Below are 14478 nucleotides of genomic sequence, written 5' to 3' on the forward strand. Positions count from 1 at the left end.
CAACAACTAGATCTCTCTTTCTCTGTATCTGGTTCTGTGATTTTAGTTCCTCTTTTTTGGTACATAACAATTGAGGCAATGGTGATATTTTATCCGGATTCCGAGCTAATTGGATCGGGCATAGAGACTATCCGACCCGTATCTTGGCCTGGCAAAGCACCGGACGACCGGCGATTCAAAGGTTTTTACTTGCAACCATGGCGTGGTCGCCTCTATTTCTGCTATCTGTCTTTGCAGATATGAGCCTCTTAGTTAAGTACTTTTGGGCTAGTCACTAAAATTATTTTTGGGCTATAAAATGAATATCGTAATTTGGGTTACCCGGTGTTAAAAATTTGGCCCTAGTGGCTATAAATGAATTTTGCTCAAGTCTCAACCCTTAGCCCAACTACTCGCTCTTTATATTGGGCCTCTAATGTTTAAGAGATTATTACACAAATAGCCGGTCAGATTCACTTATTTTTTCTAGCCAATATATATATATATATATATTCCGGCTAAATTTAGTTTAAGAAATTAAGTGGACAGTTATTTGGGTTAACTCTTCAATGTTTAAAGACGGGGGAGATGCACAAACAGTTATTCTTAGGGCTGCTATTTAGGGATTAACCAGTACTTGTTTTATCTTAAAAATTTGAGCGAAAAATCTTAATTACAGAAAAATTTAGGATATTTGTATCTTGAAAAATTGAACTGAAAAACTAAAATTCAGGACACATTTGGCTAATTTCTAAATAGCGCCCTTTAAAGTGGCTACCTAGTGTCATTTCCGGTTTAAGGACTTGATATCGCCGGTTTTGGTCGGTGATCGGATCTCGAAATAGCCTTTGCACTACTACTCAATTTTTAATTTAATGATATGATCTGGCTTCATTTGTTCATTTCCAACCAGCTCTTCCTTATAAGGTATCTTGTAAAATTGGTTTTTCCTCGTTAGACAGCTAATCTTGGCCTATAAAACTACAATTAAGTTAGTAAAAAAAAAAAAGGTTCTGTTGTCGGTTAGGCAACATTTATTATTCATCTAAGAACTTACATACTAATTCAATGTACACTGTTTTTTAACGTAACAAACATCACATTAAATTTAATTTTAACTGTGTAATAAATATTTATGGACATTTAAGTGTGATTAAAAGTCATTTGAAACTTAATATTGTGCTGCGAGTATTTAACTCTTTATCATGTCTTGAATTGTTTCACCTTGCACTTATAGGTATTGTAAAATGTTTAATAATGTTAGACGATAGAGTTAAGTCAAAATATTGTCTCTCACCTTTGGTTAAACTTACAACTTACGTAACAGTTAACACAAGTTGAATTGTATCTTTTTTTTAAAGTTCACAAAAAAGGATAATATAATGTTATCAACCCGCAAAGGGGAATTATATGGGACTTGGATCATGAATATAAAGAGAGCTTTTCAAGAATAAGAGGAGAGCAAAAGGGAATTAAATAATTCTACTATTTTATCCTTATTCCTTTTCAGAAAGAGGCGATAGTGGCGTATGCAAGATTTTATACAAGCTGTGTCATAATTCGAAAAAATGAATAAATGAATAAACCGCTATAATAATAGATGGTGTCATTTTCTATACATATCCCTAATATTTTATTTTTTCTTATAAATATCTAGTGAAAATTTTCAACCAAGCGGTATCCTCACAACCATTTTAGTTTTTGCCTAAAGTAGTGTGACAAATAATGGTGACATATATTGCCATTATTTCATATCCATCAAAATGTAACCACCATTCATTTCCAAGTTATGCATTGAAAGCAAATGAATATATTACCATATTTAGTACATCCTCATAGACTTCTTAAAACTTTTACCTGAAAATGTTAGAAATGTGTAAAAGAAAAGGCACATGCCCTAAATTTATCATACGTTGTAAAGACCACATGACCGTTATTCCAGTTAGCAGCATTTTTGCCAACTTGCTTCTTTTATGTTCATAGAAAACGCGGCTCTCACCACTCTTCCTCCTCATATATATATTTTATATAAATAACTAACCTAAATGTGAAATCCTGAATAAACTCAACCTTACCCCAACTTGTTCCTATAAACCCTAATTTCCTTCCCGTGTGTAATACGTACCAAAATTCAACTTCTAGTTGGGTTTTTCCCCTTTTAAGATAGCCCTAATCTTATTTAGTCCCAAGTTTCCTTTTTTTGCTTCAATTCTGAGGCATTGAAGTTTGTTTATATAGGAAAAAGAAGGAAAATTTAGTTAAAAAGTTGAAGGGAAGATGAGTGTGAATGAATTTGGAGATGGAGTTGCATGGTACAGAGGAGCAATGGTAGGAAAAGGAAGTTTTGGTTGTGTTTATTTGGCTACTTTGAAGAATCCTAGATTGAAAAACAGCTATTTTCCAGCAGTTATGGCTGTGAAATCTGCTGAGGTTTCAGTTTCAGGTTCAATTCAAAAGGAAAGGGAGGTTTTGAACAACATCAAGGGTTGTCCTTATATAATTCGATGTTTTGGTGATGAGACTACCACAGGTCAAAATGGTGCAATGGTTTATAACTTGTTGTTGGAGTATGGTTCAGGTGGAACCCTAGCTGAGAGGATCAAGAAATCAGGAATCAAAGAATTGTCTGAATTTGAGGTAAGGAATTATACAAGATCTATGCTTAGAGGGTTGCATTTTATTCATACAATTGGATATGTTCATTGTGATATGAAACCTGATAATGTGTTGCTCGTGCCGAATTCAAGCGATGGTAATGGTGCTGAATTTAGGGCAAAGATTGGTGATTTAGGGTTAGCTAAAAGAGAAACTCAGAGCAAGAAGAGGAGGCTGCAGCCTTATTGGAGAGGTACTCCAATGTATTTGTCGCCAGAAGCTGTGTCGGATAACGTACAAGAGTGTCCTGCTGATATTTGGGCTTTAGGGTGTATTGTGCTTGAGATGTTAACTGGAAAACCTCCATGGGATAGGGAAGAAGATATGGATGCTGAGGATGTCCTTAAAAAGATTGGGGGAGGAAATGAATTGCCTAAAATTCCAGGCAACTTATCGAAGGAGGCAAAAGATTTCTTGAAGGGTTGTTTCGTGAGGAACCCTAGGTATAGATGGACTGCCGAGATGCTGCTGAATCATCCATTTGTTGAGGGATTGATTGATGATGAAGGAATTGAACGTCCACTGGAGGTCGAGGATATAAATGTTGTTGATTCTATTCTCCTGGTTACTGAGAGTGATGATGAATTGGCCTATTATTCGGAAGATTGGAGTTGTGTATCTGAGGATGATTCCCTTGGATACTGGTCTGAGGAAGATTATGAGGAAATGGAGAATGAAATGACATCTTATTTTGTTGAAGAAGAGATATTTAAAGTAGAAGAAAATATAGCTGCTATAAGCTCCACCATTGATGATGGTTCTGATCGTATAATTGATGCATCAATTGAGGTCCCTTCAGGGAGCGCATCAAATAATTCGCCGAAATGTCCTTTAAATTTTACCATTCCTGCAGGAGTCTAGCAATAGTTGGCAGGATAGAGATCTAGATATTGATATATACATTAAATTCATTGATTTCTTACTAGGCATATGCTTTGTAGTCTGTATGCAAGTCAAATTGATTGAGATTAAATGATAAGATATGTTATTCTTTTCCATTCTTTTTAGTGTGTTGCTTCTAAGGCTCTACCTTTACATTTTGCTGTTAGAGAGTTCCTTCGACGGTCGAAATTTGTGTTTGTTGCTCCATGTTTCTCGATTCTTTTGGAACAGGCAGAACTTAGACCAATTTGTACGGATTTCTGAAGTTGGATTCAACCTTTTGCAGTCTTAAGCTAGACTGCCCTTACATTTCTGGATAAGAGGTTTTCTGTGTATATAAGCATTGTATGTGTTAGCTCAACTTCAGTTTGCCAACAGTTATCTTTCAGGGAACAAACTTTCTAAGATTGGTCGAAATGATATACTTGGATTTAAACATTGACCACAAGCAGGAAACATGCCATTTCTGATTGGAACTCTTAACTAACCATGTGAGTGCAATGGTTTTGTAGGATGCTTGCCAGATTATGTTTCTAATCGCAAATGTTGGAACAGATGTCTTCTTCATCACTGTCTTCTTATCATGAAATGCATGAACTGGCTAACAAGCTAGTGAAGATTTCAGTCACCAGTCTTTTGAGTCAACTTATTTCTAACTGGAAGGTAGAGAATGTTAATTCTCTTAGGCTGTTTATCCCAACATTCCTGTATTTGATATTAAACTAAATGCACCTTGATGGGTTTCTAACTTTGCCCTGTTTTTCAGGAGCTAAAGCAAATTTCTCTTTACTCTCACTTATGTATCCCTGTCTATCTGGGGTCAGTAATTAAATCCTCTTTGATATTCTTTACCGTTCACCCAGTGGGGAATTAGAGGAAAAAGGAGGGACCATAAAAGTAGGAAATCCTTGTGTTTCGAGTCGATATTGAGCAGCCCATAGAAGTGACTTATGAAATTTTTTGACTTGCGAAACTTTTAAGTTTTCTCCATACGCATGCATGTTACTGGTGAATTTGTGGTAGTCAGAGATATCTTTTCTATTCTTTCACGAAGCTTGAGTCTCTTGTTTCATAAAGAAAGAGTGTTCTATGGATCACGTTGACATGCTAAGCCCGTGATGCAAGGCTTCTCCTACATGAAGTAGACACATTAAGTTTAGGTAGTTCAAATTGCAGAAGAATGTGGAAGAAAATCTTACAAATTCTACTTGAATCAGAGGAAACATTACAGTGAGAAGGGAGGACAACCATATAAACCTTGTCCCAACTGAATAAGTAGAAGAATCAACTTCTAAACCTTTCAATTGTTAGTAGCTCAATCATCCCATCATTTTCAGGGTTTGTTAACGTCCAGTGTCCTCATTTCCGGCCCCTGGATTTATTTATTTATTTATTTTCAAATAAAATCTTACTTGTGGATGTGCTCATTGCCAGATGAGGATTTCATGTCTGGAAATAGATGGCTATACTCTACAGCTGAAGTTGCTCCAAAAGCAAAGGTGGCTTTCAAGCCTGAAAATGAAGAGCTGTTTATGAAGCCAATGCCGATGATAACAAAGATATCACTTTAGTATTGTTATGCTGGCAATTAGCGATGAAACTGCAGGTGTCGATAGTGAATATCAAGTTGATGTTTGTTTCAAGTGCAGCCACTTCTCCCCATCTTGCTATTCGGAATTCATTGTCAGGCAGGAGTTACCAAGAGTCAAGGTACTCGGATGGATATGTTCTTATTCTCCTCGGAACATGAAGTCTATTTTGTATTCTTCTCATTTTATGTACTTGGTTTAGCTCAAGAGAGTTCCATCATATCTGGAACTTTTACTCATATGCACTTTGTGAAGTCCAAATTCTCTTGTTTTTCAGGTTCACAACAGAGTTGACACTAGGTATTCATTCCTTTGTTTCCATTTACCAATGTCAAAATAAAAGCTCTTGAATTCCCCAAGATTGTCGAAACAAATCGTGCGTATAAAATACTTTTAGCAAATTCTTCTTCATTTTCCATTCAGTAAATACTTTATATGCTAACAGTGTAATTTCATATGTTATAGCAGGTTATCTACTTTATCACGTCACAGGCAGGGGCGAAGCTATGTATGGCCAAGTGTAGTCAGCTGAACACCCTTCGCCAAAAAATCATACTATGTATAGGGTAAAATATTCTTGTTATTAATTAAAAATATACATTGAACACCCTTGCATAGCCCACTAGCAAAGGGTGTTCAAAATTGAATTTCCTGGCTTCGTAGTATTCTAAAAGCAAAATCACAAAGGAAGTGGAAGGAAGAAGGAACCTAAGAGGAATCCATGTTACTTCTTCGTTTACTCCTGTTGGTTTGGCGGCTAAGGTCGATAAAGTATCATTAAAAGCTAAAATTGGTTTGGCCCTTGTATTTCAATTGGGTTTAGAATCAATGCTGAATTTTTTTTATAATAATTTTACGGTGTTCGAACCAGCTTGTATGCATCTCGACTAATTCCATGAGGTACTTGTTATCTTTTTGGGTAATTCTATCTGTCAAAGCTCAAACAAGGAAGTAATCACCTTTAGTATTTTTGCGACCGCTGGAAAATCAACACTGATTTAGTGATGGCTAAGACCATTATTCAACAATTCCTAAAGCCAAAATGGCAATAGCTGGATTCCAAGAAAGCCACGGGGTTTAAAAGCCATCTATAGTCAAAATGGAGTCAATGGTCATAGAAAGCGGCTAGAAATTGATTAGTTATCAATTTTGAAACAAACTGAATTTTCAGGTACAGATTAACATAATTTGTTCCTGTTTTATGACTTGTACGGATGATTTTGTCAGAATTGTAAATCTAATTTTTTGTATGTTAAAATTTTAGTTGACAAAATAACTTATATAGTTAACTTTTTCTTATCTATCTAAATCTTGATAGAGATAATAGCTTAACAGGTACCTTATAGTAAGTCAAAGTGCGCACAAACTAATCCAAATATTATCGTTATTCAGAAATGACTAATATAAATTCAAGAAAACTCATACATAAGAGTGGGAGTTGAAACCATAACCTTTAACTGGTTGTGACATCACAGTCTAACCATTTAAAGGCATTTCCATAGGACCAAATTTGGTGTCTACTCATTCGATGGAATTATGTTTTGCTTCTGAAAGATAAAGAAAGCTTCACGCTATTGTTGAGGATATTTTATTTTATATGTCATCAACTCTTCATAACGGCATATAATTGCAGCTTTGAGTAAGTGCTTTACTGCTTTACGTGTGACATAAGATTTCCAATCTATGAAGAAATTCTTTACGCATTTCCTCTTAGGCCCTACCTTACCACACTTTTACGGATGAAACAAATATAATGTTTTAAGTTATTTTTAAGCGTTTAGGGACCTAATTTTGTAAAGAATTATAACGATGGAAGTCGAGAGCAGAGCACGAGAGATTATTGCTCGATATCAAAATAACTACGAGCAAAATGCATATACGTATAATAATGTTAACATTATTTCTTTGCAATTCATTAAAATGATATTCCTTCAATTTATGGCTTTAAAACGATGAATAAGTAGTTCATCTTCAATTTATGTGTTCTACTTCCTTCTTTATTCTTTCACAAAACAATATTATCTTTCATAACTTTTTGTAATTTTTTATTTCTTAATATTTTAATTTATTCTTAATAACAATTTCTTATACGAATGACACAACTTGTTCAAAATCACAAGATTCATCAAATAGTATATATTAGAGATATCTTTAATTTAAGAATATAAGATTCAAAAGTCTTTTTACATTATTAAAATTTGTGCCCAACCTAACTAACATACATAAAATAAAATAGAGAGGGTAACTTATTTAGAGAAAGTTGTTTGACAAAAAAGTATTAAGCTTTTTGTTAAACTAATTAATAAAAATATAAAGGATAAATCTTAGCCAAAAATAATTAAATCTAGATTAGACATCAAAGCACATTGGATAGGAGAATAAGACGTATTCAAGCTCATGGACTTTCAAGACTTATAAAAGATATCAAATGTAAGTAATATGCTTACATTTATGATGTATTGTCCCGTAATATAAAAATAAGGGAGGAACAGGGGAATGGCATTAACAGTTGTAGGATCCATCTTTATCGATTCAAGAATGATGATTACAGAGGTTTGTCGCCAAGATCTGTGACTTCTCTTGGTTTTCCCCTCTAGCCTTCTCTGGTTCTTCTGCCTTTTTCTTCTGTGGGAGAGAGATCCCTTTTTTGTCTACTTTCCTCCTACATATATCATCCATATTCCCTTTTGTCCAATGGTCTTTAACCGGAAGACTTCGCCCTCATCATCTCGCTTTGTGTCGCTCCCCTAAGTGTCACGACATTTACTTTGCCATACAAGCTTTCTAATGGCTCGATCTCAGCAGTGGCTGAGATACTCGTCGTTTTCACTTCTTGTGGGTACGGCCATGGCTTAGTCGACCTCTTACCGTTCCCTTTAGCACTAATTCCACGAGTGGTCAGATTTTGACCCATACAGTTAGTCCATCCGCCCATTGGGGTCGCCTCTTGGCGATCTCGATGGGCGGACTCTGTTGATTCAAAAATTGGGAGAAATCTGAACGCTTCATGTGAGGGGCGAGAACCTCTTGATGAGGTAGCGATGTGACGCTTCGATAATTGCATCGAACCGTTACGTCAGTTCAAAATTAGACCATCACGTCAGTTCAGGGTGTCATCAATATTCCCCATGCGTCATTATGGCGCATATTTTTTAGGTATCGTGTCGTTTCTCGTGCCATTTCTGCTTCTTAACTGGTGGCTCTTGGTTTTCCCGCTCAGGGCATTTATATCCCTATAAACAGGGGGGGAGCCTCTTATTTGAATGTTACTCTTTTCAATCGTTTAAGAAAAAACACAAATTTTCTCCTTCTTTAGTCTCTCATACTTCTGCTTTTGCTAGGATTCGCTGTGACCATTGTCTTTCTCCTTCATCTTTTTCGTTTCTTTCGATCAAAGAAAATAAATGGTTAGTGCTTCACCCCATTCTGATAAAGACGTAGGTGCTCCGGTGCTAGAAAATGGCGTATCCCTACTCGAATAGGGAGTGGAGGTGGTGGAAGACGAGGGGTTTCCGACGGTGGATGAGGTGGTTTCCCGCCTGGGCAAGGCGAGGGCTAATTTTAACAGCCCCGCCGGAGATGAACCGAAGCCCGTTCCTACCACGATGGATGCTGCGGTGATGACGGCATTCAAAGCCAAATGGGAGATCCCCGATCACGTTGAAATGGTGCCGGCGGATGAGGACATAGTAATTTACACCGCCCAGGCTACTGCGCGTTTTACGCGTATCCCTTTGTCATCGGGTACACGCTTCCCCTCCCTTCCTTGGTGTTGGATTTTTGCCATTTCTATGAGGTATGCCCGGCCCAACTCTCTCCGTATGTGTACAAGCTTTTCCTCATGCTCATCAAGTACGCGGAGCTGGCCGGCCAAGGAATTTCTTTAGGGCACATGCTTCATCTCTTCGCCCCCCATTTTCTTCGGGGTACGATGATTCATATGCGTCATCGAGGAACCAAGAGTTTGGTGGTGAAGATGGACGATAAGGCCAATTGTCGCTTTTTGGGAGAGCTTCTTCTATGTCCGAATGGAGCACGTCGTATCGAACTCGGCGGGGTTTCCTGAGACGTGGAATTTCGCTCGTGAGTTTTCCTTTATGTTTACTTTGTGAAATTTTTCTTAGGACGGTCGTCGGTCGTCTCCCTTTAACGACTTCGCTGAGGATTTGCTATTGTTTTTTTAGCCGAAAGACTACCTCCCCCGCTAGTTGCCGATATCCGCTAGTGGTTGAGCGAAATTCTCCCCCATACGATGGGGATTCGTAAATGGGCATCTTTCCATGAGAAGTTTGGACGCAAGCCTCTTATCGGTGAGTTGGCTCAATTGTGGTCTTGCTTTGTTCTCTGTTCCGTAGCTTCTTTAACCTTGGTGTTATATGATCAACTCCCTTCTTATTGACAGGTCGCAGAGGAGTGAGAAGGACGAGGGCTCCTACGCTCGCATTTTGTCAACCGGCTCCCCCGCCCGGCCCGCTCCAAGAGTTACTGCAGGCAGAGGCGTAGAGAGCCTAGTCGCTCATCGGACCGCGCCCGTTGCCGAGACCGTACGCTTGGAGGTTGCTCTTCAATCGGAGACTCCGGTCTCCGCAGTCCATTCAGCGGGCGAATCTTCCCGCATCGGTAGCGGAGAGTCTCCGTTGAAGAGGCGAAAGGTAGTGTTGGAAGGGGCTTCTTTAGTCGAAACGCCTCCGAGGGGCGACTTTGTTTCGACGGCACCCGAGACCGGCGGTGGTGCCAGCCTGGATGCTTTGGCGATGCCCGTTGCGAGCGTTCAAGAGGCTATTATGATGGAGGGATGGAGTTCCGAGGCTGCTGTTGTTCCGAGCGGGCCATCATCATCTCGGCCGAACCGCACCCCTTCTTCGGCCAATGAGAGAGGGAAGGGCGTCATGGTTGAGGATTATGAATCCGAATCTGACATTGAACCTGATGACATGAGGATGTTCGAGGAGGGCTTTACCCGAACTGTGGTAAGGGCGGAAGGCCCTCCCCGCATACTTGAAATTTCGTCGGATCTCGACCTGCTGCAGGACACGGTGGACTTGGTGCCACAGTTCGATCTTCTATGTTCTGAGGCTGAAAGTGGATATCTTCGGGAGGTCAGCGATTCTGGGTTGTCAGGCGGTGTGGCCGCGATGGCCTTAAGGGTGAGTTTCCCTTTGTTTTCTTAGCTTTGTGACCTTTGTCTTTACACTGACTTTTTCTCTCCTCTTTTTTTTTAGACTTACATGCTGGAGATTGAGAGTGCTCGTAGGGCTGAGACGCGGGTCGAGATTTTTCTGAAAATAGCCGAGAAGTACCGGCAGTATCGCAACAGGTGCCGTGAGATGCACGAGCAACTTAGAGTGGGCGTTAGTACCCAGTCCATCAGGGATGAGTTGGAGAAAAAAAGATTAGGAGCTGATGCGGTCTATCCGCAGATGTAGTGAGCTTGAGGAGCTGATTCATGCCAAAGACGAGGAGCTCGAGGTGGGCAAAGGGGTTGCCGCGGAGTGTGAGGATCTTCAGGTAAAGGTTTTGTCCATGCGAGCTGAGCTTAAGCAAAATGCTGCTAGAGTCGCCGCTCTAGGTGCAGAATGGACGGAGAAGGTGGCCAAGCTAGAAAAGAAAGTGGCCGAGTTGGAGAAAGTCGAGGATGCTCAAGTGTCGGCTTTGGCAAGGGCGGCGGCACTAGAAGACACTATCCGCGTCCTCAAATCTAAGCAGGAATCTGAGAGGGCGACGACCACGCTGAGGGAGGCACGGCTCGATGAGCGGCTTGGTGAACTTGACCGGGATGCTTCGAGCTTGGGAGATCGAGTTGCGGTTCTTGAGGCTGAGAAGGCGCAACTGTTGGCGCAGGCCGAATCTGCCCCTGCCATTGTCCCCTGCCGCTTGTATGAGCTATGGGTCCATGCCGAGGCCCAACAAGATATATACAAGGATTTGTGGGAGGCGGGGAGTGTTCCTGAGGCTGCCTTTGAAGATGCTCGGGCGACGGCACGCGAGGCTCGTACTGCCTGTGGTTATGACCCTGCGACACCGGAGGTTGGTGAGGGCGTTGAGATTGACGATGGACTTCGTTCCGAGGATGACGATGCTGGGGAGAACGGCGGTGGAGATGACGCCGAGTGAAACTTCGTTGTAGCTTTGTACTTAGTTTTTTTTTGTGTTCTTTTGTTGTTTATCCTCGTCTTTTCTTGAGGGCCTATTTTGGCCTTTTGTAAGGCACGTCTGTTGCGCACGCACATTTGAACAAAATAGTTACTTCGCCTTTGTTTATGAGTCCCTGAATTTCAGCTTGGGAATTTGAATGAGGGCGAATCTAGCTCACTTGATCCGAGCGAGGTCGGATCTCGTTGTGTGAGTTCGGACGAAGTCACTTTGGCTCTGTTAGTTCGGGCGAGGTTGACTTCTGATTTGCCAGCTTTGGCAGGATCAACCTTGATTTGTATGTTCGAACGAGATCAAATTCAGACTTTCCAACTTGGGCGAAGTCAGTTTTGACTTGTATATTCGAGCGAGGTCGAATTTAGACTTGCTAACCTGGGTGAAGTCAGGTTTGACTTGTATATTCGAGCGAGGTCGAATTTAGACTTGCCAACTTGGGCGAAGTCAGTTTTGACTTGTATATTCGAGCGAGGTCGAATTTAGACTTACTAAATTGAGTGGAGTCCCTTTCGTATGGTGAGTTTAGAGATGGCGGGAGGCGAGCTCATGTGAGGTTGAACTATGACCCGTTATGAGTTTGATGGGGTTGAACTTTAATCTAATTCGGGCGAGCGAATTCACTTCCACTCGGCGATGGCCGACAGCCGTAAAGGTGTGAATTCGAGCGAGGTCAAAACGTAACCTGTTTGGCGGTGGCCTATGGCCGTAAGGGTGTTAATTCGAGCGAGGTCGAATTGTAACCTGTTTGGCGATGGAGTGGGTTTGCCTGTTGCGTTATTTTTATTGGAGAACATCACTCATTTCTGTATTGTTTGTGCACGTTTGGGCGAGTCCCGATCCTTTTAATTTTGTTTTCATTGGAGAGTACTGCGCTTCGGGATGAGTCCTGGTTTGTTTGATTTTGTTTTCATTGGAGATCGCTATGCATCGCTGCGGTGTGTATATGTCGGCGGAGTCCCAGTTTACCTAATCTTCTCTTTGCTCGACCTGAAGAGGTCGTGATCGGGGCAAGCTACGAACCTATTGATTGGGCTTCTGGGTACCTTGAGACTAAACGAAGTTCTGACGTGATCTGCGATATTTAGTCGGTAGAATTGGGGTAAGGTTGCCACGACGAATATTCATGCAAGCTTTTTGAGTTCAAGTTCTGTTGGCACCGGAGGGACCGTGCGCTCCACGGGCTTGCCGCTTAGTCCCAGCTCATGGAGATTTTCTTAATAATACCAACTTGTTTTGAGCCATTTGCCTGTTATTTGCGGTACGATGTGGTGCAGGAGGTTTTGCTTGGTGCGCTCGGTGGCGTTCGTTCCTTTTTCGCGTACCAGTGAGAATGCTTGTATTCCTCGCGTTTGAATACAAAAGAGAAAAATGACAAGTTAGGTCCAAATAAAATTGCCTGTTACCTCGGTCTGGTTAGTCGGCGAAGGGGGGAGGTGGCGTTGTGAGGCGACCCGTTCCATCCCGTACTTGAATGATGGTTTCAGATACGGCAACCCCATATTTGGCTCCACCGTTAATCGCGTCTAGGCTTCTCATGGGCTGAACTTACCCTGCCCGTTGGGATCTCAAGCTTGTGTCCCGGTTCGACCCCATCCGATGTGCGCAGATAATGAGGAGAACGTGATATACCATTTATATAAATTACAATCGTGTACACGGATACAAGAGTAAAACAGGATAAGTCGATTATTTCAAATAACCACTTAGTAGGCTATCGTCCCTTCCTAAGAGTTGGAAGTATAGATCGGCATATAATGTTAAAACGCAAGTAGGGTTGCGGGCATGCTAAGTGCATAGTGACCGCAATCCCATTTTGAGCATTCACACGACAATCCGAACCCGTTGCTACGGGCGAGGCGTGGGTTTTGCTATACATCAGGCCTAATATCGATTTCGCGTAAAGATCTGACCCTGATTGGTTTGGTTATCTCAAAAGCTTATCTATCACTTTTTCGAGTTGGTGTTTATACCGAGATGGTGAGGCTATGACAGCTGGGAAGTGATACTTTGGCTGGTTTTAGATCTAGGGGAAACTAAAATTTTGGCTAAGAAATCCTCACAGATGACGCCAAATTGTTTGACCAAAAAGTATTAAGCTTTTTGTTAAACTAATTAATAAGAATATAAAGGATAAATCTTAGCCAAGAACAATTAACTCTAGATTAAACATCAAAGCATATTTGATAGGAGAATAAGACGTATTCAAGCTCATGGACTTTCAAGACTTATAAAAGATATCAAATATAAGTAATATGCTTACATTTATGATGTATTGTCCCGTAATATTAAAATGAGGGAGGAACAGGGGAATACCATTAGTAGTTGTAGGATCCATCTTTATTGATTCAAGAATGATGATTACAGAGGTTTGTCGCCAAGATCTGTGACTTCTCTTGGTTTTCCCTCTAGCCTTCTCTGGTTCTTCTGCCCTTTTCTTCTGTGGGAGAGAGAGATCCCCTTTTTTGTCTTATTTCCTCTCATATATATCATCCATATTCCCTTTTGTCCAATGGTCTTTAACCGGAAGACTTCTCCCTCTTCATCTCGCTTTGTGTCGCTCCCCTAAGTATCACGATATTTACTTTGATATACAAGCTTTCTGATGGCTCGATCTCGGCAGTGGCCGAGATACTCGTCGTTGTCACGTCTTGTGGGTACGACCATGGCTTAGTCGACCTCTTACCGTTCGCTTTAGCGCTAATTCCACGAGTGGTCAAATTTTGACCCATGCAAAAGTAATGAAAGAAAGACTTTTATTTAAACATTTATCAACTAAGTATGTTAATTAATGGTATATCATTTCAGTGAGTTTTAAGATTAAAAATTGACGTAATACCTGGATAGATACTTAAAGTTACACACTGAATTTCAGCTATGCACTCTAACTATACAGTGACCATAGAGACACATTTTTTCACCTTAAGTGTCTCTCATGGATATCCCAATCCGAACTAACATATGCGTGCAATATGGAGGAAATGGGTCTTCATGGCCATTGACAAAGAAAAAATAGCACGGGCTATCCAGTTTTTGGACTAGTCATTCAAAAATAGCCAGCGTTTGTAAAGTCATTGAAAAATAGCCACTATTTTGCTACAATAGGGACCGGTCCAACATAATATACTGGAGATCGGTGCACCTGTGTATGAACTTCCAGCTTATTATGCTGGAACTCCAACACGCGGAAAGTTCCAGCATAATATACTAGAGATTCGAGCACCTG

The 14478-nt window shown here is 40.6% G+C and overlaps 1 protein-coding gene across 1 annotated transcript; it reads left to right on the top strand.

Annotated features, from left to right (window-relative positions):
* LOC109212692 (mitogen-activated protein kinase kinase kinase YODA-like) lies at nt 2015–3635 on the top strand. Its single transcript, XM_019376364.1, has one exon. It carries the CDS (start codon nt 2257–2259, stop codon nt 3493–3495), a length of 1239 nt encoding a protein of 412 aa, XP_019231909.1. The 5' UTR covers nt 2015–2256; the 3' UTR covers nt 3496–3635.

This window comes from Nicotiana attenuata, chromosome 2 (genome assembly GCF_001879085.1).
Source record: "Nicotiana attenuata strain UT chromosome 2, NIATTr2, whole genome shotgun sequence".
NCBI lineage: Eukaryota > Viridiplantae > Streptophyta > Magnoliopsida > Solanales > Solanaceae > Nicotiana > Nicotiana attenuata.